The sequence below is a fragment of the Melanerpes formicivorus genome, unplaced genomic scaffold (assembly GCF_026170545.1).
Source record: "Melanerpes formicivorus ecotype bairdi unplaced genomic scaffold, bMelFor1.0.p_v2 SCAF_54, whole genome shotgun sequence".
NCBI classification, from domain to species: domain Eukaryota; kingdom Metazoa; phylum Chordata; class Aves; order Piciformes; family Picidae; genus Melanerpes; species Melanerpes formicivorus.
The window spans coordinates 4,075,563-4,097,936 of NW_027142406.1; the positions used below are offsets into that span (position 1 = coordinate 4,075,563).

Consider the following 22,374-nt stretch of genomic DNA (forward strand, 5'->3'; position numbering starts at 1 on the left):
TTGGACTGGATGATCTTGAAGGTCTTTTCCAACCTGGTTAATTCTATTCTATTCTATTCTATTCTATTCTATTCTATTCTATTCTATTCTATTCTATTCTATTCTATTCTACTCTACTCTACTCTACTCTATTCTATCCCTATCCCTATTCTCTCCTACTCTGTTCTATTCTAATCAGCTGCTATCGAAGGCTCCCTGCCAGCTCCATGTAACAAAATAAATATTCTAAATAAATTTTCTTATTAAAGAAACAACCAAAGAAACATAAAGGGCTCCAAAAGCATTTCTTCAGTGTGCTGCACACAAACGCAGCTAAGCAGGATTAAGGGTATGTAATGCTCTTGCATTTTAATATTACCTTTAAGGAAGATGTAACATGGGAAGTTATTTCCCCAATTCTACTGCTGCCTATCATCAACACAGGCAGAGACAGACCATGGGTTAGGCCCAGGAAAGTATTGACATGAAGAATAATGAGGTACTAGTAAAACAAATTCCCTAAAAGGTGCTCTTTGACTTCCAAGATCTCTGAAAGCACTCAGATTGTCTACCTGCTTTCTGCAAACCAGGACTTTTTAGGGTGTCAGGTAATTATAAGACTAGAGAGAATGGAGCAAAACTAGAAATGGGTAGATTCAGATTGGATGTCAGGAAATTCTTCTCTGTGAGGGTGGTGAGAGACTGGCACAGGTTGCCCAGGGAGGTGGTGGAAGCCTCATCCCTGGAGGTGTTTGCAGCCAGGCTGGATGTGGCTGTGAGCAACCTGCTGTAGTGTGAGGTGTCCCTGCCCATGGCAGGGGGGTTGGAACTGGCTGATCCTTGAGGTCCCTTCCAACCCTGACAATTCTGTGATTCTATGACTGATGGACACACTGCCATCATGTACCAAGAAAACACCTTTTCACATCACTGTTTTTGGTTTCCATCCGACATTTCCCAGAGCAGGCTCAGCTCTGGTGTGAGCCACCGCGCACCTATGGGGGGGCCTGGACCACAGGCTGCAGCCTGGAACCCCAGGGTACGCCGTGTGCGTTTGTAACGTCCCGTGCAGAGCGCGGAGAGGGAGTCAGAGCTCTGGTGAACGCTTATCATCCCTCAGCATTCCTGCTGGAGGAGAAGTGCATTCTCAACAGTGTTTCAGAGGGCTCTACCTCAAGGCGAGCCGCACGCCGCCGAACCTCGGCCTCCAAGACGCCACAGCGCCAGCCTGCCACCCGAGTGCCTCCCAGCCTGCACCGCGCCGCCGCGGCCCTGCCGTCCCCTCAAACTACACGTCCCGAGCCGCACCGCCAATAGCTCTGGGCGCGACGTGGGCGCGATGCACGCCGGGAAGCGTAGTCCCCGCCAGCTTCTCCGCCCTCTCCCCTCCCACCGCTCTCCGACGGCGTCCCGAACTTCCCGCGCACGCTCTGCGCCACGTACGATCTGGCGTCACACGACTGCGCGCACCTCCCGCCCGCTCGCAAGGCCAATCAGGGGCGCCGGCAGTGCGAGGGGGCCCCACGCGACCTTTGACCTGGCGCTGAGCGCGAGCGGCCGCTCGTTCCCTTCCACGCCCCTCCCGCCGTGTCAGCCGCAGCCGCAGCCGCAGGAGGCGGCGGAGCGCCCGCCTGCCCGCCCCCGCCGCCCTCGCCTTCGCCGCCGGCTCGGCCCCGGCCCCGGCTCCGGCTCCGGCTCCGACTGGCCCCGCCGAGCGTCGTCCCCAGCACCGGGCGAAGTGGAGCCGGCAAGGCCAGGAAGACGCTGCCTCCTTCTGCTCTCCTCTCCCTACTCCCCCGGCCGGGTGCATCAACATGGCGAGCGCCTCGTACCACATCTCCAACCTGCTGGAGAAAATGACATCCAGCGACAAGGACTTCAGGTGGGACCCGCCGCCGCCGCGCCCCCTCCCCCGCGCCCTCCTGCGCCCGCCCCGCCCCCGCCTCGCCGCTCCCGCCGGGCTCGCGCCCGCAGGCCCCGCGCCGCCCTGCCCCCACGGCCGCCTCCGCGCCGGCCCCAGGCCTGGCGCCGCCGCTGTCAGGGCGGCGGCAGGTGCTCGGCGGCGGGGAGGCCTGCAGGGCCCGGCGCCGCCAGCCGGGGCTGCTCCCGCCTCGCCGCCTCTCGTGGTGAGTAAGGAGTCACCCTCCCCGGCCCCCCCAGCGGGGCTGGGCGCGGATCTGCTGCTCCCCTGGGCAGAAAGCTGCCGGGAGAGGGTCGCCTCTTCTCCTTGCCCGTGAAGGTCGGGGCACGGCAGCTCGCGAGAAGCTGCGGCCTCCACACGTTGCGGGCAGAGATGCCAGGCAGCCGGCAGATGCTAAGCGGTCATCAGTTTTGCTGGTGTTCTCGGGGATAGGCGAAGGAGGAGGTCAAGAGTTCGAATCTGAGCCCTCGCAGATGGGTGAAGCCCGGAGCAACCAGCTGTCGCCGAATCTGCTTTAAGTACCGGAGGTTGGGCGAGATGACCTCCCTTGGGTCCTTCCCCCGTCTCGAAAGACACGAATGATGTGCATCGGCGGATAGGAGCGGGGAGGGCCACTCAGCACCGTGGGCTTGAACGTCCTAAGGTCACATGCTTCCCGGATGCTGCATCTTGTAGACGGAGGGGCTTTGTGCACCTCTCAGAGCTCAGTAACGCTGCCAGAGAGAGAAGCCCAACTAAGTGTTATGGGGACAGCACTGATAGATGTCATTTAGAGCCTAAGATCTGCCACAAGAGCACTGGATCGTTTGCTTGCTCTGCAATAAATTAACAGCAGATGAAATGCAGATACCCGAGCCTCTCAAATGGTGTAAACAAGCTGTTGTGAAACAGCAGAGATGACTAAAAACGTTAGATTAAGAGGAATTACATTTATTTCTATTTTATGCAAACAGGAATCCACATTTTGAAGCCTCTTTATGTCAAAGAGGCTGCATGAATACAGACAAGGGAATAGGCATGAAATAAAGTGGGGATTTGTTGCTTTGCTGCAGCATTACAGTGCTTGGCTTATAGTTAAAGAAGTTGTTGGCAACCAAACAAGTTTCTTGTTAATGTGTTAAAATCTAAAAGAAAACCAAATGTGATGATTTTCTTTCAAGACACTCCATCAAATATATGACCTAAAACACTTCCTGAGGTGATATCTGAGCAACTGTGTTGAGAAGACAAATGTTCCTGGTGTGAAGTTAGTTCAGTATATCTTCCAATTAAATTAAAGAGGGGATTTAATAAATATCTATAAATATTTGAGGGTCAAGAAGGAGGGGACAGGCTCTGTTCAGTTGCACCCTGCGACAGGACAAGGGGAATGGATGGAAACTCCAGCCCAGGAGGTTCCACCTCAACAGGAGGAGGAACTTCTTCACTGTGAGGGTCCCAGAGCACTGGAACAGGCTGCCCAGAGAGGTTGTGGAGTCTCCTTCTCTGGAGCCTCTCCAGCCCTGTCTGGATGTGTTCCTGTGTGACCTGTGCTGGATTCTATGGTCCTGCTCTGGCAGTGGACTTGATGATCTTCAGAGGTCCCTTCCAACCCCTAATACCCTGTAGTCCTATAAATGAAAGTGTTTTATGAAACTCTTTCTGTCTGAACTTCGTAACTGTAGTTTGACATTTCACAGGAGTACAGAAACTAGTATTTGTGTATCTTACATGTTCACTCTGAGACTGCTTGGGCTCCCTTAATCTGATCCTGTGATTAAATAACACTAGAGTTGGGTTTTGACAGACTTGTAGCACTGGACACTAGTGTGATGGTGGTTTTTCCCTTCAGATTTTACTGTCATGGTAGTACTTGGAGAATCTAGATTAAAATTCATAGTGTCATAGTATCAGTCAGGGTTGGAAGGGACCACAAAGATCAGCTAGTTCCAACCCCCCTGCCATGGGCAGGGACACCTCACACTAGATCAGGCTGGCCAGAGCCTCAGCCAGCCTGGGCTTAAACACCTCCAGGGACAGGGCCCCAGCCACCTCCCTGGACAACCCATTCCAGGGTTTCACCACTCTCATGGGGAAGAACTTCTCCTCACATCTAGCCTGAATCTCCCCACCTCCAGCTTCATTCCATTCCCCCTAGTCCTATCACTACCTGAGATCCTGAGAAGTCCCTCTCCAGCCTTCCTGTAGGCCCCCTTCAGATACTGGAAGGCCACAATTAGGTCACGTCGGAGTAGGAAGGTTACTGAGTAGCCTAAGACAGCAGCCTCAAATTGCCTGATTTACTTCAATTGCAGTAAAACCAGATTCAGCCAACTTTTATCCTTAAAGGTCACTGCAGATCTTTGATACTTTTATCATGCTAATTTGTGCCTGTGATTGAGGGAGCTGTTCTGTTTTGTGTTTAAGGGGAGGATGATTTACAAAACAATCCAGTGGGATTTGCAACAAAATACTGGTTTTTGATGAGTTTAAAACTTTCAGTATAAAAGGAGCCAAAGGTGGGTGTAAGAAGGACTTTTTTTGTAATCCTCAACTGCATGTGCCTAAAACTTGGTTTGTATTTGCCTTAGGAGAGCACAAGTTAGAAATTCAGTGGCATCCTGGCCTGCATCAGGAACAGTGTGGCCAGCAGGAGCAGGGAAGTCATTCTGCCCTGTGATCAGCACTGGTTAGGCCACACCTTGAGTCCTGTGCCCAGTTCTGGGCTCCTCAGTTTAGGAAAGATGTTGAGCTGCTGGAAGGTGTCCAGAGAAGGGCAACAAAGCTGGGGAGGGGTCTGGAGCACAGCCCTGTGAGGAGAGGCTGAGGGAGCTGGGGTTGCTTAGCCTGGAGAAGAGGAGGCTCAGGGGAGACCTTCTTGCTCTCTACAACTCCCTGAAGGGAGGTTGTAGCCAGGTGGGGGTTGGTCTCTTCTCCCAGGCAACCAGCACCAGAACAAGAGGACACAGTCTCAAGCTGTGCCAGGGGAGGTTTAGGCTGGATGTTAGGAAGAAATTCTTCCTAGAAAGAGAGATTGGCCATTGGAATGTGCTGCCCTGGGAGGTGGTGGAGTCACCATCACTGGAGGTGTTCAGGAAGAGACTGAATGGGGCACTGGGTGCTATGGTTTACTTGGTGAGATGGTGTTGGGTAATAGGGTGGACTGGATGATCTCTGAGGTCTTTTCCAACCTGGTTAATTCTATTCTATTCTAATTACTTTTTCAAGGAGCTTTGCACAACTTCAACATTCTCAACTATAAAACAAAAAAACAACCCAATAAAACCTGTGGATTAAAATCTACTCTTTACAAGCATTCAAAATGAGTGATGGCCTTTACAAACAGTTTGTCACACCACACCATGGTGTTGTGAAACCTGAGGTGTATCACAGATTTGCACAATGGAGGAAATGGGATTTAGCACTAGTAGTTGTCAGTGCATTTATTCTGAGGCATGTTTGAAGAGGGAGAGTGTAGTTAACCTGTTGGTGGCAGGGAGCTGAGCGTTAACCACAGTTCACTGGAAAATTTAATCCTCCCTTTTTCTTTTTGGCTAAACTGACTTCATGGTTGGGGGGTTAGTTGTCCAGAAACTCAGACTTACATTCTAAAATGGGCACCACTGTAAGGTGTCACCTTGCTGTATGGCAGTGGGAGAAGCAGACTCCCTGCTGGAGGAGAATGACTACTCGATTGAACACATCCAAGTGCTGGGTTCTGCACGTTGGCCACAGCAACCCCATGCAGTGCTACAGGCTGGGGTCAGAGTGGCTGGAGAGCAGCCAGGCAGAGAGGGACCTGGGGGTGCTGGTTGATGGTAGGCTGAACATGAGCCTGCAGTGTGCCCAGGCAGCCAGGAGGGCCAGTGGCATCCTGGCCTGCATCAGGAACAGTGTGGCCAGCAGGAGCAGGGAGGTCATTCTGCCCCTGTACACTGCACTGGTTAGGCCACACCTTGAGTCCTGTGTCCAGTTCTGGGCTCCTCAGTTTAGGAAGGAGGTTGACTTGCTGGAATGTGTCCAGAGAAGGGCAACAAAGTTGGTGAGGGGCTTGGAACACAGCCCTGTGAGGAGAGGCTGAGGGAGCTGGGGTTACTTAGCCTGGAGAAGAGGAGGCTCAGGGGAGACCTTCTTGCTCTCTATAACTACCTGGAGGGAGGTTGTAGACAGGCAGAGGTTGGTCCTTTCTCCCAGGCAGCCAGCACCAGAGCAAGAGGACACAGTCTCAGGCTGCACCAGGGGAGGTTTAGGCTAGAAGTTCGGAAGAAGTTCTACACAGAGAGAGAGATTGCCCATTGGAATGGGCTGCCCAGGGAGGTGGTGGAGTCACCATCACTGGAGGTGTTCAGGAGGAGACTTGATGGGGTGCTTGGTGCCATGGGTTAGTTGATTAGATGGTGTTGGATGATAGGTAGGACACGATGATCTTGAAAGTCTCTTCCAACCTGGTGTGGTGTGGTGTGGTGTGGTGTGGTCTGGTCTGGTCTGGTCTGGTCTATTCTATTCTATTCTATTCTATTCTATTCTCTGCTGACACGTTGCTGCTCTGTACCAGGTTAGGTTTGCCGTGCCTGAGGAGGAAGCAGTTGTGACTGCTAGCCACACCTGGACTGCTACAGCCCATGTTTCTAAATACCAGCTAGTCTGAAATACAGTTGCCAGGCCTGCCTACACCATTGTTGGTGGTTGTTTTTTTAATGGAGGAGTCCACCAGTTGTAGTTGGGTGCTGAAGCTGCTCATGCACTGAGCATGTGCAAGCTCTGCTTGGTTTAGGAACTTGTCACAAGCTGAGTTCACAATGCATGTGAACTCTTGAGGCTACAGTGGGAGCTGTTGACCAAGAAAGTGAGGGGAGACTATTCAGATTCCAGGAGAGGGTGTCAATGTAGTAGTAACATGGAGACTGGTTTTGAATATTCAGCCATGAAAATGATCAGGGGATTGGAGCACCTCTGCTACAAAGAGGCTGAGGGAACTGGAGGTGTTCAGCCTGGAAACACGAGGCTCCAGGGAGACCTAACAGCAGCCTGAAGGGGGCTACAAAAAGAGAGGGAGAGAGACTGTTTGCCAAGACCTGCAGTGACAGGACGAGGGACAGTGGCTTCAAACTAGAGCAGAGCACATTTAGATTGGATGTGAGGAGCAAGTTCTTTACCATGAGGGTGGTGGCACCCTGGAACAGGTTGCTGAGGGAGGTGGTTGGGCCCCCATCCCTGGAGATATTCAAGGTGAGGCTGTGGGCAGCCTGCTCTAGTGGAGGATGTCCCTGCTGACTGCAGAGGGGGTTGGACTAGATGGCCTTTGGAGGTCCATGACCTTTACTTCTCAAATAACCTTTTTCCTTGGCATGCTGATGCCATTCACGTTGATCATCTGTTCATGAGCCCATCTGGTTCCTGTCAGATTACAGGTTTGCCTCAGTGGCACTGCTGAAGTGAATGAAAAATGTGTGGGGTCTTATCTTCGAAACACCTTGGGACAGACTATATTAAAAGCCAGGACAAGTAAAGGTCCTTTATGTCAGGGTCAGCATCTGGCACTTATGCTGCATATTAAGATTCTGCAGAATATCCAGCAGGTCAGGCTGCAGAGAAAACCTCCCAAGTCTGCCCTGAGCTTGAGTGATGGCTGTTGAGGCTGTTGTGCCTGAAGTCCAGCTGTCAACTTTAACTGTTTGATTGCAAACCATCTTTGTCTGAGGCTTTGAATGGGGGTTGGGATTGATGCTGAAGCCCATGGGATTCATAACTGTGTGTTAACTTCTGAGGAGAGAGGGTACTTACAAAAGAACAGATTGGAACACTGACTTCAGAAGGAAAAGAAACCAAAGGCATAAAAGCAATAGATTTGCAAAGTAACTTCTCAGTATGTTCTTACATGGGTGGGTATGACAGTGCTCTTCATTAATGAATTTGCTTGATCTCTCAGTAATGAATTCTGGTCTTTAATGTGGCACCCCAAATTGATGGCTGAGTAAATGTGATTGGCCATTGTCTAGACTATAAACAAACTAGCCTGTACAGGGCAAGACAATGAAAAACACATAAACCAGCTTTGCTTTTATTTCTCCCTTCATTGAGGTTTGACTTGGGTGAGTTCTGTTGGAAAATGCTTGGAACCCACTCATTTTTCTTCTCACTTAGGAGTAGTTATAAAATAAACTCAGAGTGGAGATAATTTGGGATTTTTTAAGAGCCTTAAATAAAAAAGCCTTTTTTAATAACATCAGTATATGTAATCAACAGACTCCTTAGAATCTGGGAAAGTGGCAGCACATTCCAATCCCTGACCACTCTTGCCCTGAAAAAAGCTTTCCCAATGTCCAGTCTGAACTTCCCCAGTGGCAGCTTGAGGCCATTCCCTCTTGTTCTGTCACTAATGACCTGGGAGCAGAGACCAGCACCAACCTCTCCACAACCTCCTTGCAGGTAGCTGTAGAGAGCCAGGAGGTCTCCCCTCAGCCTCCTCTCTTTCACACTAACCATCCCCAGCTCCTTCAGTTGCTCTTCATCAGATTTCTTCTCCAGGCCCTTCCCAGCTTCCTTGCCCTCCTCTGCCCTGGCTCCAGCACCTCCACATCTCTCTTGGATTGAGGTGCCCCAAACTGGACACAATACTCCAGGTGTGGCCTCCCCAGAGCCTCACAATGGGACAGTGGTATCAGCTACACTCCAGGCATCATTGGATTCTTTGTGTTTTTCAGGGCTCAAATTGAATGGACTCTGCAAAGCTACTGGGTCATAAACTCCATTCAAGCTTTAATGGATGTGTGCAAATTAAGATCTTTGAGGTCTGTCATTGCAGTGCAGGATTTCTGATCTCTCTGGAAAAAGTCAACCCAATCTCTAGTAGAGAGTCCTCTCTTCTGGGACTGAATGGTGGAGTCACCATCTCTGGAGGTGTTCAAGAGGAGACTGGATGAGGCACTTGGTGCCATGGTTGAATTGATTAGGTAGTGTTGGGTGATAGGTTGGACTTGATGATCTCAGAGGTCTTTTCCAACCTGGTTAATTCTGTATTCTTTGTGGAGATAATTTGGCATATACTGTAAACAGATGAAGTGAAATAGGTAGCTGTTCTTATCAGGAAAAGATGATGACCTAACTAAAATTAAATACTTCCCCCTCCCCCCTCTCATTTTCACTCTGCAACTAAAATAAGTGCTGCTTACATTGCAAAGCAAGTGCCAATAATCCAACTCTAAATGTGATTTGTTTGATTAAAAATGCTGGAAACTGAGAATCTCAAATCCTGAGCCCTTTGGTTCACCTCAGTCCTTTTAGCAATAACTCTCTGACTTTCTCTTGTCAGGTTTATGGCTACTAATGACTTGATGACAGAGCTACAGAAAGATTCTATCAAGCTGGATGATGACAGTGAAAGAAAGGTGGTGAAGATGATCCTGAAATTACTGGAAGACAAAAATGGTGAGGTGCAAAACCTAGCTGTGAAATGGTAGGTATCCTTTTTATATGGTGTAAAGGGTTGTTTAATGCCTGAACAACATAGAGCACTTTGAAGGAGCTGCTGCTGTGCAGATAGGAGCAGATGTTAGTCAGAGGGTAGAAAGGCTCTGCAGAGGGACCTCGACCGACTGGACAGATGGGCAGAGGCCAATGGGATGGCATTCAACAAGTCCAAGTGCTGAGTGCTGTACTTTGGCCACAACAACCACAAGCAGAGTTACAGGCTGGGGTTGGAGTGGCTGGAGAGCTCCCAAACAGAGAGGGACCTGGGGGTGCTGATCGACAGCCACCTGAACATGAGCCAGCAGTGTGCCCAGGTGGCCAAGAAGGCCAATGGCATCCTGGCCTGCATTAGGAACAGTGTGGCCAGCAGGAGCAGGAAGTCATTGTGCCCCTGTACTCTGCATTGGTTAGGCCTCACCTTGAGTCCTGTGTCCAGTTCTGGGCCCCTCAGTTTAAGAAGGACATCGAAACACTTGAAGGTGTCCAGAGAAGGGCAACAAGGCTGAGGAGAGGCCTTGAACACAGCCCTGTGAGGAGAGGGTGAGGGAGCTGGGGTTGTTTAGCCTGGAGAAGAGGAGGCTCAGGGGAGACCTCATTGCCCTCTACAACTACCTGAGGGGTGGTTGTGGCCGGGAAGGGGTTGGTCTCTTCTCCCAGGCAACCAGCACCAGAACAAGAGGACACAGTCTCAAGCTGTGCCAGGGGAGGTTTAGACTCGAGGTGAGGAGGAAGTTCTTCACCGAGCGAGTCATTCGTCATTGGAACGGGTTGCCCAGGGAGGTGGTGGAGTCACCACCCCTGGAGGTGTTCAAGGGGAGATTGGACGTGGCACTTGGTGCCATGGTCTAGTCATGGGGTCTGTGTTGATAGGTTGGACTTGATGATCCTCAAGGTCCTTTCCAACCTGAGTGATACTGTGATACTGTGAAAATGATGATTGCAGTGATGTCCACAGAGGAAGCCTTCTACATACAGGTTGCCTGCCTGTCTTTTGCTGATACTACAGGTTAACATTTGGGGTTTCAGGTGAGAAACAGCACATGCAGTCCTGGCTGAAGGTATATGGATTATACTCTTCTGTGATAGTGCTTGAGTGCTCAATTTAAAAGAACATCATTCACTGGTGGTTGCCACATTTATGGTTCACTGTGAGAGGGTAGGTGATGTGTAGGGAAAGAATTATAGTATTGGAGCAGTTTACAAGCAGAGATGAAAATAGGAGATGTAAATATGTGGCCTTGGTTATCAAACATGGAACTTGCCTCTCAACTAGCATTCAGAATACTGTTGTCAATGGTTTTACATGCTTCAGAGGAACTGTAAATGTTTTATGGGGTCAAGTGCAGTGACTTGCATTTCAGACATCTGTTGCTTCAGTGGTGTCTATCCCTGACTTTATTTGACTTCACATGTGGCTTTTCCAGAGCACCCTTTGAAGAGGTGCTATGTTTATTATGACTTTCCTTTTGTTCTTGACCCTTCTGACTTTTTTGTGCCTTTAAGAGGAGCCTCTCTGTTAAAAATCTTCTAGTGTTCCTGGGAATGTTTCTTCTTCATGAGCTTAGTTTTTTTGTTTAATATTCCATCTGTGCTACCTGTGTTCCATGAGGAATGGACTGAAGTAAACTTGCTACCCAAGAGCTTGGGACAGCTTGGAAGAGAAGCTTCTCAGTGAGATTAGCTGAGTTAGTAGGTTTCAGCTTGTCATTCTTTACAGTTTGCCCTATCTGACTAGCAAAGCAGAAAATTATAGCCTGGGCATACATCTGCTTGTGCACTTAGAAGCAGTGCTGCTTCCAACTTCTGAAGTATTTTAAGTGGTGGCAACCAGAAACCTTGCACAGAGAAAGAAACTTCAGTAGGAACAGTGAGTTTCATGCTCAAGTTTAGTATTGGCAGTATAGTAATTGTCACTGCTTTTCCACTGCTCTCACCAGGCTTGCAGGGTTAGAAATGCTTTTATTAACAACACAAAATGCTAAGTTTCTTTTTAATTCACACTTCTGAAAGGTCTAAATTCCTTTTGGAACAGCTCAAATTCTGTGGCTCTGAAACAGATGGCTTGTACTCAGTTGGAAGAATAGGTCATGAAACTTGGCTGAGGCTTAGAATTGTCTTTGTGTGCAACACTTTCCCTTCACACTTTGTGTGAAGCACTTTCTGGAACAGTTATGTTGCAGTGTACACACAGTATTGATCTTTCATATGCACACCAAAGCTGGTTTATATTGGTGCACAGCCTCAGGTTATCTGAAGATCTTTAATGGCAGTGTTAGGATTTTGCACCTGAAGTACTACTTTTAGACCAGAAAGAGAAACTGCAAAGGGAAGAGGACGAGAAAATAGATGTGGCTGTGTGCATGTCCTGTTCTTTTCCTTATTAGCCATTCCTTGTTTAAAGGTTACTTTGGCATGCTGATAAAATATTGCTTGACTTCATAAAAATAAGAGGATTTATTCCAATTTTGGGCTCTGATTGAGAAATCCAAATACTGCTCAAGAAAAAGTGTTAGATTTACTGTAAAGGGGACAAGAAACACAGGGAAAAAGTTTTCAGGTAGGTGGTGAACATGCATCCTGAATGTACTCATTCCTGAATGTATCAGGGGGTGTTTTTGGTATTACAGCCACTTCCACTTGCAGATAGGCTTTGAAGGCCAAAAAAAGCCACACTGAAGGCCTCTTCTCTTTTTAAGGCAGCTTATGCTCATGGTATTGTTCCCTGCCAGTTTTAAGCCAGTCTAAGCTAATGCTGCTGCTGCTGCTCTATTCTTGCCCACCTTGTCTCTTTTCTTGCACTGCTGCTTATCTGATTTTGTTGTAGACTGGTTTGGGGACTTAAATCTTGTTCTAGCTTTGTGCTCTCCTCCTGCAATCAGGCAAGCATTTGTAGAAACAGTGTTGGGGATGAAGGATGGGAGAGGTTGAACGCTATCAAGCTGTAGTGTTTCCGAGACAGTTCAAGCTGTGATTTGAAGTCTTCTACTACCTTACTGAGTGTAAGCCCAATTCATTGGAAGGTTAATCTCAGACAGCCTATGTTCCTTGGCTTTTTGTGGGTTTAAAATATTTTGTGTTGCCATTCTTTACTTGTGTGTTTCTGTTACAGATTGGCTAGGATGTTTATTTGAGGGAGGCATAGTCTATGTTTAAATATCTAGCAGTGGGTTTGGACTAGATCTCCAGAGGTGACTGCCAACTCTTACCAGTCTGTGCTTCTGTGATCTTTATTAATTTCAATACTCTGCTGAACTTAGAGACTTTACAACAGGAACTTTCATTAGACTGTTCCTTGAAGATCATTTAAGTATAGATTCCCTTCCTCAGAATAAGGATTTCAGGCAAGCTTGTGTACCTTTGAATCTGTATTTGAGAGACACTTTTCTGGGAGAAAGGAAGAAAAGATTTGCAGCTTGTTTGGGAAGCTTCCTGTTCAGGTAGATCAGTGTGGGCCCATGACAACCTCATGGGGTTCAACAGGACCAAGTGCAAGGTCCTGCATCTGGGTTGGGGTAATCCCAAGCACTGATATAGGCTGGGCAGGGACTGGCTTGAGAGCAGCCCTGAAGAAAAGGACTTGGGGGTGCTGGGGGATGAGAAGCTCAACAGGAGCCAGCAGTGAGCACTTGCAGCCCAGAAAGCCAAGCAGAGCCTGGGCTTCAGCAAGAGAAGCAGAGCCAGCAGGGCCAGGGAGGTGATTCTCCCTCTCTGCAGTGCTCTTGTGAGACCACACCTGGAGCACTGTGTCTAGTTCTGGAGCCTCTATTACAGGAAGGATCTGGAGGTGCTGGAAGGTGTCCAGATAAGGGCCACGAGGATGAGCAGAGGGCTGGAGCTGCTCTGCTATGAGGACAGACTGAGGGAGTTGGGACTGTTCAGTCTGGAGAAGAAAAGGCTCCAAGGAGACCTTCTTGTGGCCTTGCAGTATCTGAAGGGGGCTACAGGAAAGCTGGGGAGGGACTTTTGAGGGTGTCAGGGAGTGATAGGACTGGGGGGAATGGAAAAAAAAACTAGAAATGGGTAGATTGAGATTGGATGTTAGGAAGAAGTTCTTTCCCATGAGGCTGGTGAGACACTTAGTGCCATGGTCTAGTTGATTAGTTGGGGTTGGGTAATCAGTTGGACTTGATGATCTTGGCAGTCTCTTCCAACCTGGTCAATTCTGTGCAGCTTCTCTGCCTTTATGAGTGTGACTTCTCTGGACAGCAGGTCAATATAGGAAACCCTGCCTTATGCTGTGAGCTTGAGCCATTAGTATGGGCAGGATGATGCACATACTGGTGGTTGTGTGGCTGATCCAGTTCAGCAGCTTTACAGTGTTTTGGATGCTGTGGTAATAGACTTGCTGCACGTCATCCTGGCCTGGGGATTTGAATCACCAGTTTTTTTCTTCTCCCCATTTAGGAATTTTAACTCTTCCTTGTAATCAAATGTGCTCATTGGTTAGCCATTAAAGTATGGTAGTTTTAGAGTATCACTGATGATGGGCAGACTGAGGGAGCTGGGGTTGTTCAGTCTGGAGAGGAGAAGGCTCTGAGGAGACCTAATTGTGGCCTTCTGGTATCTGAAGTGGGCTACAAGAAAGCTGAGGAGGGACTTTTTAGGGTGTCAGGGAGTGATAGGACTGGGGGGAATGGAACAAAACTAAAACTGGGTAGATTCAAATTGGATGTTAGGAAGAAGTTCCCCATGAGGGTGGTGAGAGACTGGCACAGGCTGCCCAGGGAGGTGGTGGAAGCCTCATGCCTGGAGGTTTTTGCAGCCGGGCTGGATGTGGCTGTGAGCAACCTGCTGTAGTGTGAGGTGTCCCTGCCTGTGGCAGGGGGGTTGGAACTGGTTGATCCTTGAGGTCTATTCCAACCCTAACAATTCTGTGAGTTGGTGTCCCTCTTCCTAACAGGGAGCTACACTATCTTTGTTTTCTAATGTATGAGACCTAAAGGAGATGTTGTGTTATAGTCAGTGTTTACAGGCAGCTGAATGACTGGACAAAAAGTTTTGGCTAGTGAAAGGACACAGATGAAAGGAGAGATCAAACACCTGAAACTGCTTTCAAGGGTCTAAAGTGTGCTTAAATGCAAAAGCTTTGTATTCACAACTGATTATAGGAAATAAGGTTATAGTTCCTTTTCAGCTTCTGATAAGCTTAGTTTGTAATCTGAGGCTGAAAGTAAGGTCTGCACTTGATATTTACTGATTTATTTTAAGGGCCAGCAAAGCTTGAGGCAATCTTTTTGTAAGGTTTGCTTCACAATTCATATGTCAGCTTTATTGAATCAGCAGGCTGAATAAATAGGGCTGAAGACACTAATTCAAGTCAAATCTGATTTAGCACTTTCTAGAAACTGTAATTTCAAGCAGCTGTGTGAATGACTTCCTCATTTCAGTGGCTTGGTCATCTCTAGAGCATCAGCAAAAAAGTGGTTCCTCTACTGAACTGAGGAGGATTTAACTGATCAGTCTTTGCTGGGATTATTTTAGTTACAGCTGAAAAACAAACCTGTTTACATCAGAAGGATGTGGCAGGTGTTTGCTAGTTGAGGTTTTAGTGAAGAAGTGCTTGTCATTATTTGAGAGGTTTTCACATATGGAACAACTGTTTTAGTGAAGGTCTGCTTCTGGTCAGGGCTGATGTATAAAAGGATGGTGTCATAGAATTGTCAGGGTTGGAAGGGACCTCAAGGATCAGCCAGTTCCAAGCCCCTGCCATGGGCAGGGACACCTCACACTACAGCAGGTTGCTCACAGCCACATCCAGCCTGGCCTTCAAAACCTCCAGGGATGAGGCTTCCACCACCTCCCTGGGCAACCTGTGCCAGGCTCTCACCACCCTCATGGGGAACAACTTCTTCCTAACATCCAATCTCAATCTCCCCATTTCTAGTTTTTTCTTCCATTCCCCCCAGTCCTATCACTCCCTGACACCCTCAAAAGTTCCTCCCCTGCTTTCTTGTAGCCCCCTTCAGATACACAAAGGCCACAATTAGGTCTCCTCAGAGTCTTCTCTTCTCCAAACTGAACAACCCCAACTTTCTCAGTCTGTCATCATAGGAGAGCAGCTCCAGCCCTCTGATCATCTTCATGGCCCTCTCTGGACACCTTCCAGCACCACCAGATCTTTCTTGTAACAGAGGCTCCAGACCTGACACTGTGCTCCAGCTGTGGTCTCACCAGAGTAGAGCAGAGGGGGAGAATCACCTCCCTGGCCCTGCTGGCTCTGCTTCTCTTGCTGCAGCCCAGGATGTGATTTGCTTTCTGGGCTGCAAGTGCACATTGGATGATGAAACACTGTCAAGTGAAAGGTTGTCTGAAGAGTGAAACTGAGTTGTAGAGGAAGCTGTGAGCTTTTCTGAGCAGCAGGACAGATGCTTTCAAGTTTCAGGAGTGCAGTCAGGGATGGCTTGAGTCTGGGAGACAATTAGCTAATTGTTGGTAATAACTGTGTATTGGCAGGTCCTTGTGTACAAATAGATCAGGAGTTTGCCTGTCTGGTCTTTGCCAGTATTAGTGTCCAGAAGTTGTTTTAATAGGGTTGCAGTATTAATTTAATAAGATTAGAGTGTGGATATTGTCCTGGAAAATCCAGGAGCTCTTAGTATCTGTGGAGGTGGTTTGATGGAACCTACAAATTCCAGTAGAATGCCTTTTTCCCAGCTGAAAGGGCAGTGTCAGGGTAGGGCCCAAGGTTTGTCTGCCTTTACAAAGCTTGTTCTGTCAGGGCTGTTCATTTCTGCAAGCAGCAGGTGTATCTGCTGTGGCAGGTGAAAAACCATGCCATTATGTCTTTGTTTCTATGCACTTAAAGGGCTTCCTTTTAAGCCTTTCTCCAGAGACCAGTCAGTGTCTCATTTAACAGTTCTCTTGGCATCATCTGTGTGCTGCAGCCCACCACAGTCTTCTAGACATGTTGCACCACAGGTGGGGTTTGTAGATTTAAACATAGATGTTTATATATCTCTGTAAACTACTCTGCAAAGGGAGGAAATGGCAATTGGCCTGAATTGGTGGCATTGGGGGGTTACTATTGCATTCTACATAGAAATCTCATTTGCACATCTTCCTTGCTGCCTTTTCTGTTGGGCATTCCATAATGATATCCATGGTGTCTGAGCTGTAATGCTGGACCCTCTCTTGCTAAGCCACAGAAACATCCATGGTGTCTGAGCTGTAATGCTGGACCCTCTCTTGCTAAGCCACAGAAACATCCATGGTGTCTGAGCTGTAATGCTTGGCTCTGTCAGTTGCACTGGGAGACATGGCCTCTTAGTTCAGCACTTGAAACCTCTCAGCACAAATTTAGTGGAACCTTGGAACTGGCTCAAACTCTTGATCAGATTGTCCCTAGCAGATCCCTGTCCCTCTTGAGCAGGAGAGCCCAGAACTTGGATGCAGTATTCCAGGAGGGGCCTTACCAGGGCAGAGTAGAGGGGGAGGAGAACCTCCCTGGATCTGCTGGACACACTCCTCTGGATGCACCCCAGGGTCCCATTGGCTTATATGTGGCCAAGAAGGCCAATGGCATCCTGGCCTATATCAGGAACAGTGTGGCCAGCAGGAGCAGGGAGGTCATTCTGCCCTGTACTCAGCACTGGTTAGGCCACACCTTGAGTCCTGTGTCCAGTTCTGGGCCCCTCAGTTTAGGAAAGATGTTGAGATGCTGGAAGGTGTCCAGGGAAGGGCAACTAAGCTGGGGAGGGGTCTGGAACACAGCCCTGTGAGGAGAGGCTGAGGGAGCTGGGGTTGCTTAGCCTGGAGAGGAGGAAGCTCAGGGGAGACCTTCTTGCTCTCTACAACTCCCTGAAGGGAGGTTGTAGACAGGCAGAGGTTGGTCTCGTCTCTCTGAAGCTGTGCCAGGGGAGGTTTAGTCTGGAGGTGAGGAGAAAGTTTTTTCCAGCCAGAGAGATTGGCCATTGGAATGTGCTGCCCACACAGCAGTGGGGTCACTGTCCCTGGAGGTGTTAAAAAAGGGATTGGATGTGGCACTTGGAGCCATGGTTTAGTTACTTATGAGGTGCTGGGTGATAGGTTGGACTGGATGATCTCTCAGGTCTTTTCCAAGCTTCTTGTTTCTGTGATTCTGTGACTGCAAAACAGTGAGATAAAAAGGGAGGTTTTTAAGGTCTGCAGATTTAATACTTTCTTCTCTCCATACAGCCTTGGTCCTTTGGTGAGTAAAGTGAAGGAGTACCAAGTGGAGACCATTGTAGATACCCTCTGTACAAACATGCTTTCAGACAAGGAACAGCTACGTGACATTTCAAGCATTGGCCTTAAAACTGTGATTGGAGAACTCCCCCCAGCTTCCAGTGGTAAGGCTTTTTGTACTCAAGAGCATTCAATTTTACCATTCCCTTGGCAAGTGAAAAAACATGCAAATCCTGGGTCCTTTAGGGGAAATAATTCAGTTCATTTAACACTGGAACTAATTTCTGTCAGAGGAAAAAGCATGCAGCACAGATAATTGTTTGTAGTTGCTGCCTCTCTGACTGAATGTCCAGTCAGAAGTTTGTTTGTTTGTTTTTTTACTGAAGAATTGCATTCATGTGAAAACCTAACTTGCAGTACATGAGCTTTGGTATAGCAAATTGAGTGCAAAGAAAAGGGCAACAAAGTTGGGGAGGGGTTTGGAACACAAGCCCTATGGGGAGAGACTGAGGGAGCTGGGGTTGCTTAGCCTGGAGAAGAGGAGGCTCAGGGGTGACCTTATTGCTCTCTGCAACTACCTGAAGGGAGGATGTAGACAGGCAGAGGTTGGTCTCTTCTCCCAGGCAGCCAGCACCAGAACAAGAGGACACAGTCTCAGGCTGCACCAGGGGAGGTTGAAGCTGGAGGTTAGGAGGAAGTTCTACACAGAAAGAGTGATTGCCCATTGGAATGGGCTGCCTGGGGAGGTGGTGGAGTCACCATCACTGGAGGTGTTCAGGAGGAGACTTGCTGGGGTGCTTGGTGCCATGGGTTAGTTGACTAGGTGGTGTTGGATGATAGGTTGGACTGTATGATCTTGAAGGTCTCTTCCAACCTGGTTTAGTCTAGTCCAGTGTATTCTATTCTATTCAAAAGCTCCTATTGTAATAACTGCCTGGTGGAACATTCCTAGGCTGTAGTAAGAGGTAACTCTCACCTTGCTTTTGATTGGTAGTATGCTTTTAGGATTGATTGGAGAAGAGAAGGCTCTGAGGTGACCTCATTGTGGCCTTCCAGTATCTGAAGGGGGCTACAAGAAGGCTGGGGAGGGACTTCTCAGGATCTCAGGTAGTGATAGGACTAGGGGGAATGGAATGAAGCTGGAGGTGGGGAGGAAGTTCTTCCCCATGAGAGTGGTGAAGCCCTGGAATGGGTTGTCCAGGGAGGTGGTTGGGGCCCCATCCCTGGAGGTGTTTAAGCCCAGGCTGGATGAGACTCTGGCCAGGCTGATGTAGTGTGGGGTGTCCCTGCCCATGGCAGGGGGGTTGGAACTGGGTGATTCTTGTGGTCCCTTACAACCCTGACTGATGCTGATTATCACTTGGACATTTCTCTTGTATGATCTGATTTCCTGTCTCAGTTTGTGCTAAGTGTTGGGGAAGGCAGCTTGTGCTTCTGACCTGTTAATGGACTGAAATTCTTACCTGCCCTTTGAAATGAAGGCAAAAGAGAGAATAATGATGAAGACTTCACAGTTTAATGACAGTACTCCTCTTCTTTTTTTTCTCTTTGGGTTCAAGCACTTTCAGATATTGTACTGTATGAATGAGAACAGAAAAGTGATTAAAAGCCCTTGGAAATGCAGTTAAAAATGAAATGAAGAGAAACCAGCTGAGATTTTAGCATCCTTTATTGCAAGCCTACTGCAAATGTAATTCTTGCTTTTCCCTACCAGTGCTGAGAACTGTAGGCTCTTATGCTCCCATGGCAGGGGGGTTGGAACTAGCTGATCCTTGTGGTCCCTTCCAACCCTGACTGATCCTATGATACTATGATTATTCTTCTGTTTACCTAAGCAAAACAAAAGGAGGTTCTGGGGTGGAGGTAAAGCTCAAACAAATATAGCAAAATATTCCACTATAATTAGTATTGCTAATACAAAAAGAGTGTAGCTGTTACTGCTTTAGCTCAAATCAACCATTGTGTCTCTGGTTTTTCCCCCTCTTAGCCTCTGTAGTAATACATTTGTCTACTTGTGTTTAGTTTTAGTCATAGAGTTAAGAGTAAGCCATAGAAATAGATAAATAAGATTGAAGGCAGGTTGGAATGTCATTAATTTCACTTCATGCAAATGAAGATGAGAACTATCCATTGAGTGCTACAATGACATTTAGGAAGAAGTTGTTTCCCATGAGGGTGGTGAGAAACTGGCACAGGTTGCCCAGGGAGGTGGGGGAAGCCTCATCTCTGGAGGTTTTGAAGGCCAGGCTGGATGTGGCTGTGAGCAACCTGCTGTAGTGTGAGGTGTCCCTGCCCATGGCAGGGGGGTTGGAACTGGCTGATCCTTGAGGTCCCTCCCAACCCTAACAATTCTGTGATTCTGATAACACCAAAAAATGTTAGACAGTGGAGGAAAGGGAAACTGTGGACTTATGGTAATGATGTTTTTGCTCTAAGTTTAAGGTACTTTGGGTATGCATTTTGTTTTTGTTTGTTTTCTCCTTTCTCAAACATGTCAGTAGCATTTCAGGTGTTTAAGTAGCTTCTGCAAAATCTTTATTTTTTCATTATCCAGCTGTTCTGTACAATGTTCTGGTTCTTTGCTACTCCTGTCCTTTGCTTTAGCTTTTAGTTTGCTCCTTTATTATTACCTGTAGTGATTTCATTTAGAATCATAGAATTGTTAGGGTTGGAAGGGACTTCAAGGGTCATCCAGTTCCAATCCCCCTGCCACGGGCAGGGACACCTCACACTACAGCAGGTTGCTCACAGCCACATCCAGCCTGGCCTTAAACACCTCCAGGGATGAGGCTTCCACCACCTCCCTGGGCAACCTGTGCCAGGCTCTCACCATCCTCATGGGGAACAACTTCTTCTTACCATGTAGTCTGAGTCTACCCATTTCTATTTTTGCTCCATCCCCCCCAGTCCTATCACTCCCTGACACCCTAAACAGTCCCTCCCCAGCTTTCCTGTAGCCCTCTTCAGATACTGGAAAGCCACAATTAGGTCTCCTTGGAGCCTTCTCTTCTCCAGACTGAACAGCCCCAACTCCCTCAGTCGGTCCTCACAGGAGAGGTGCTCCAGCCCTCTGATCATCCTCTTGACTTGTCTGGGCTTTTGCTTTTTGAATCTTGCCCAACCAAAAGCAGTGTCCTGTCTCTGTGTGCCTTAGGGGACAATTAGGAAGCCCTCCTGAGTGTGTTTCTACATAGGTAGCTTCCAGCTTCAGCACAAAACTCATGTTACATTAGCAAACTAAAGTGGCTCTTCAAGCTTGCTTCGCTGAGTGGGAAAAGCTAGTGAGCTCCGGTCGCTTTCCATGATCACAGACGGCAAAATCTCTCTGATGTGAAAACTGGATTCTTGGTGAAGTTTGGTTAGGAAAATGCTGAGGTTCTCTTGTCTTTGCAGGCTCTGCATTAGCAGCTAATGTCTGCAAAAAGATCACAGGGCGTCTCACTAGCGCTATAGCCAAGCAGGAGGACGTGTCTGTTCAGCTGGAGGCGCTGGATATCATGGCCGACATGTTGAGCAGGTAAACCTCCCTCCTCCCAAGCGCTGCTGAATGCAGGGTTAATACTGACCATGTCAGATTGAAACTGCTTGAAGTTGTGGGAAATAATATGGCAAGGTCTGAAGTATAGGTAAAGCTTAAGTTAAAAAAGAAGTGGTGAATGTATTGCAGAGAAGTTGTTCGATAGATCAATTACTTCGTTGTGTACTCCCCTGAGAACTGTGATTTGAAGCTTGCTTTAATGCTTATGGCTTTGAGGGTGTGTCTGAAACTAACTTCTTGTTTTTACAAGTTCTAAAGCTTAAATTTCAAAGACTTAATTGGGGATGTTTCTGATGTTTTGAGACTATTGAAAGAAATTGTTGTACAGTTGTGTGAACAAAGTTACCTAGATGCAATTGGTTTGAGTTTGTGTTTTGTCTGTTTTAAGGCAAGGAGGACTGCTTGTTAACTTCCACCCTTCAATTCTGACCTGTCTGCTCCCCCAGCTGACTAGCCCCAGGCTTGCTGTGAGGAAAAGAACCATCATTGCTCTGGGTCACCTGGTTATGAGTTGTGGCAATATGGTTTTTGTTGACCTCATTGAACATCTGTTGACAGAGCTGTCTAAAAATGATTCCATGTCAACAACTAGGACCTATATACAGTGTATTGCTGCTATCAGTAGGCAAGCAGGTCATAGAATAGGTAAGAAAAACATATCAATTCTCTGGAGTTTGAACTGTTTTGTGCTGTGGGCTGGGGTTTTTTTTTTGCAGATGAGAGTAATTACTAATTTTTTTTTTCCTCTTCCCAGGTGAATATCTGGAGAAAATAATTCCTCTGGTGGTCAAGTTTTGTAATGTAGATGATGATGAGCTACGAGAGTATTGCATTCAAGCCTTTGAATCCTTTGTTAGGAGGTAAGTTCTTCCTGAGCTACCTGTTCCAGGCTTTCTTAAGATCTAACAGTGTGCTGTACAAAATATTTCTGCGTGCTTTGAGCTTGAACTGTTCCTGTAAATCTGCTTTGTAACTTAACTGTTCAGCAGTGTGTTTTGTCTGCACTTCAGAAACTCTGCTGTGCCATTGTTAGGTAGACAGATGGGAGGGGGAAAGCATCCTATTGCATTTTTTTTATCCAGTAGTGATGGGAAAGAAGTGGATGTCCAAACACATCTGGAGCCCTTATTACAGCAAGGATCTGGAGGTGCTGGAAGGTGTCCAGAGAAGGACCATGAGGATGAGCAGAGGGCTGGAGCTGCTCTGCTGTGAGGACAGACTGAGGGAGTTGGGGTTGTTCAGTCTGGAGAAGAGAAGGCTCCGAGAAGACCTAATTGTGGCCTTGCAGTATCTGAAGGGGGCTAAAAGAAAGCTGGGGAGGGATTTTGAGGGTGTCAGGCAG

The 22,374-nt window shown here is 47.8% G+C and overlaps 1 protein-coding gene across 1 annotated transcript in view; it reads left to right on the forward strand.

The window, feature by feature from the left end:
* The first annotated feature begins 1,563 nt into the window (after positions 1 to 1,563).
* The window catches only part of CAND1 (cullin associated and neddylation dissociated 1), a 38,481-nt gene continuing 17,670 nt past the window's right edge, over positions 1,564 to 22,374 (forward strand). Inside the window, exons 1-6 of the mRNA XM_068160953.1 lie at positions 1,564 to 1,861; positions 9,192 to 9,335; positions 17,504 to 17,658; positions 20,888 to 21,011; positions 21,421 to 21,677; positions 21,787 to 21,892. Coding sequence (XP_068017054.1) covers positions 1,794 to 1,861; positions 9,192 to 9,335; positions 17,504 to 17,658; positions 20,888 to 21,011; positions 21,421 to 21,677; positions 21,787 to 21,892 — 854 coding nt within the window. The 5' untranslated portion in view covers positions 1,564 to 1,793. The remainder of the gene's footprint in view (positions 1,862 to 9,191; positions 9,336 to 17,503; positions 17,659 to 20,887; positions 21,012 to 21,420; positions 21,678 to 21,786; positions 21,893 to 22,374) is intronic.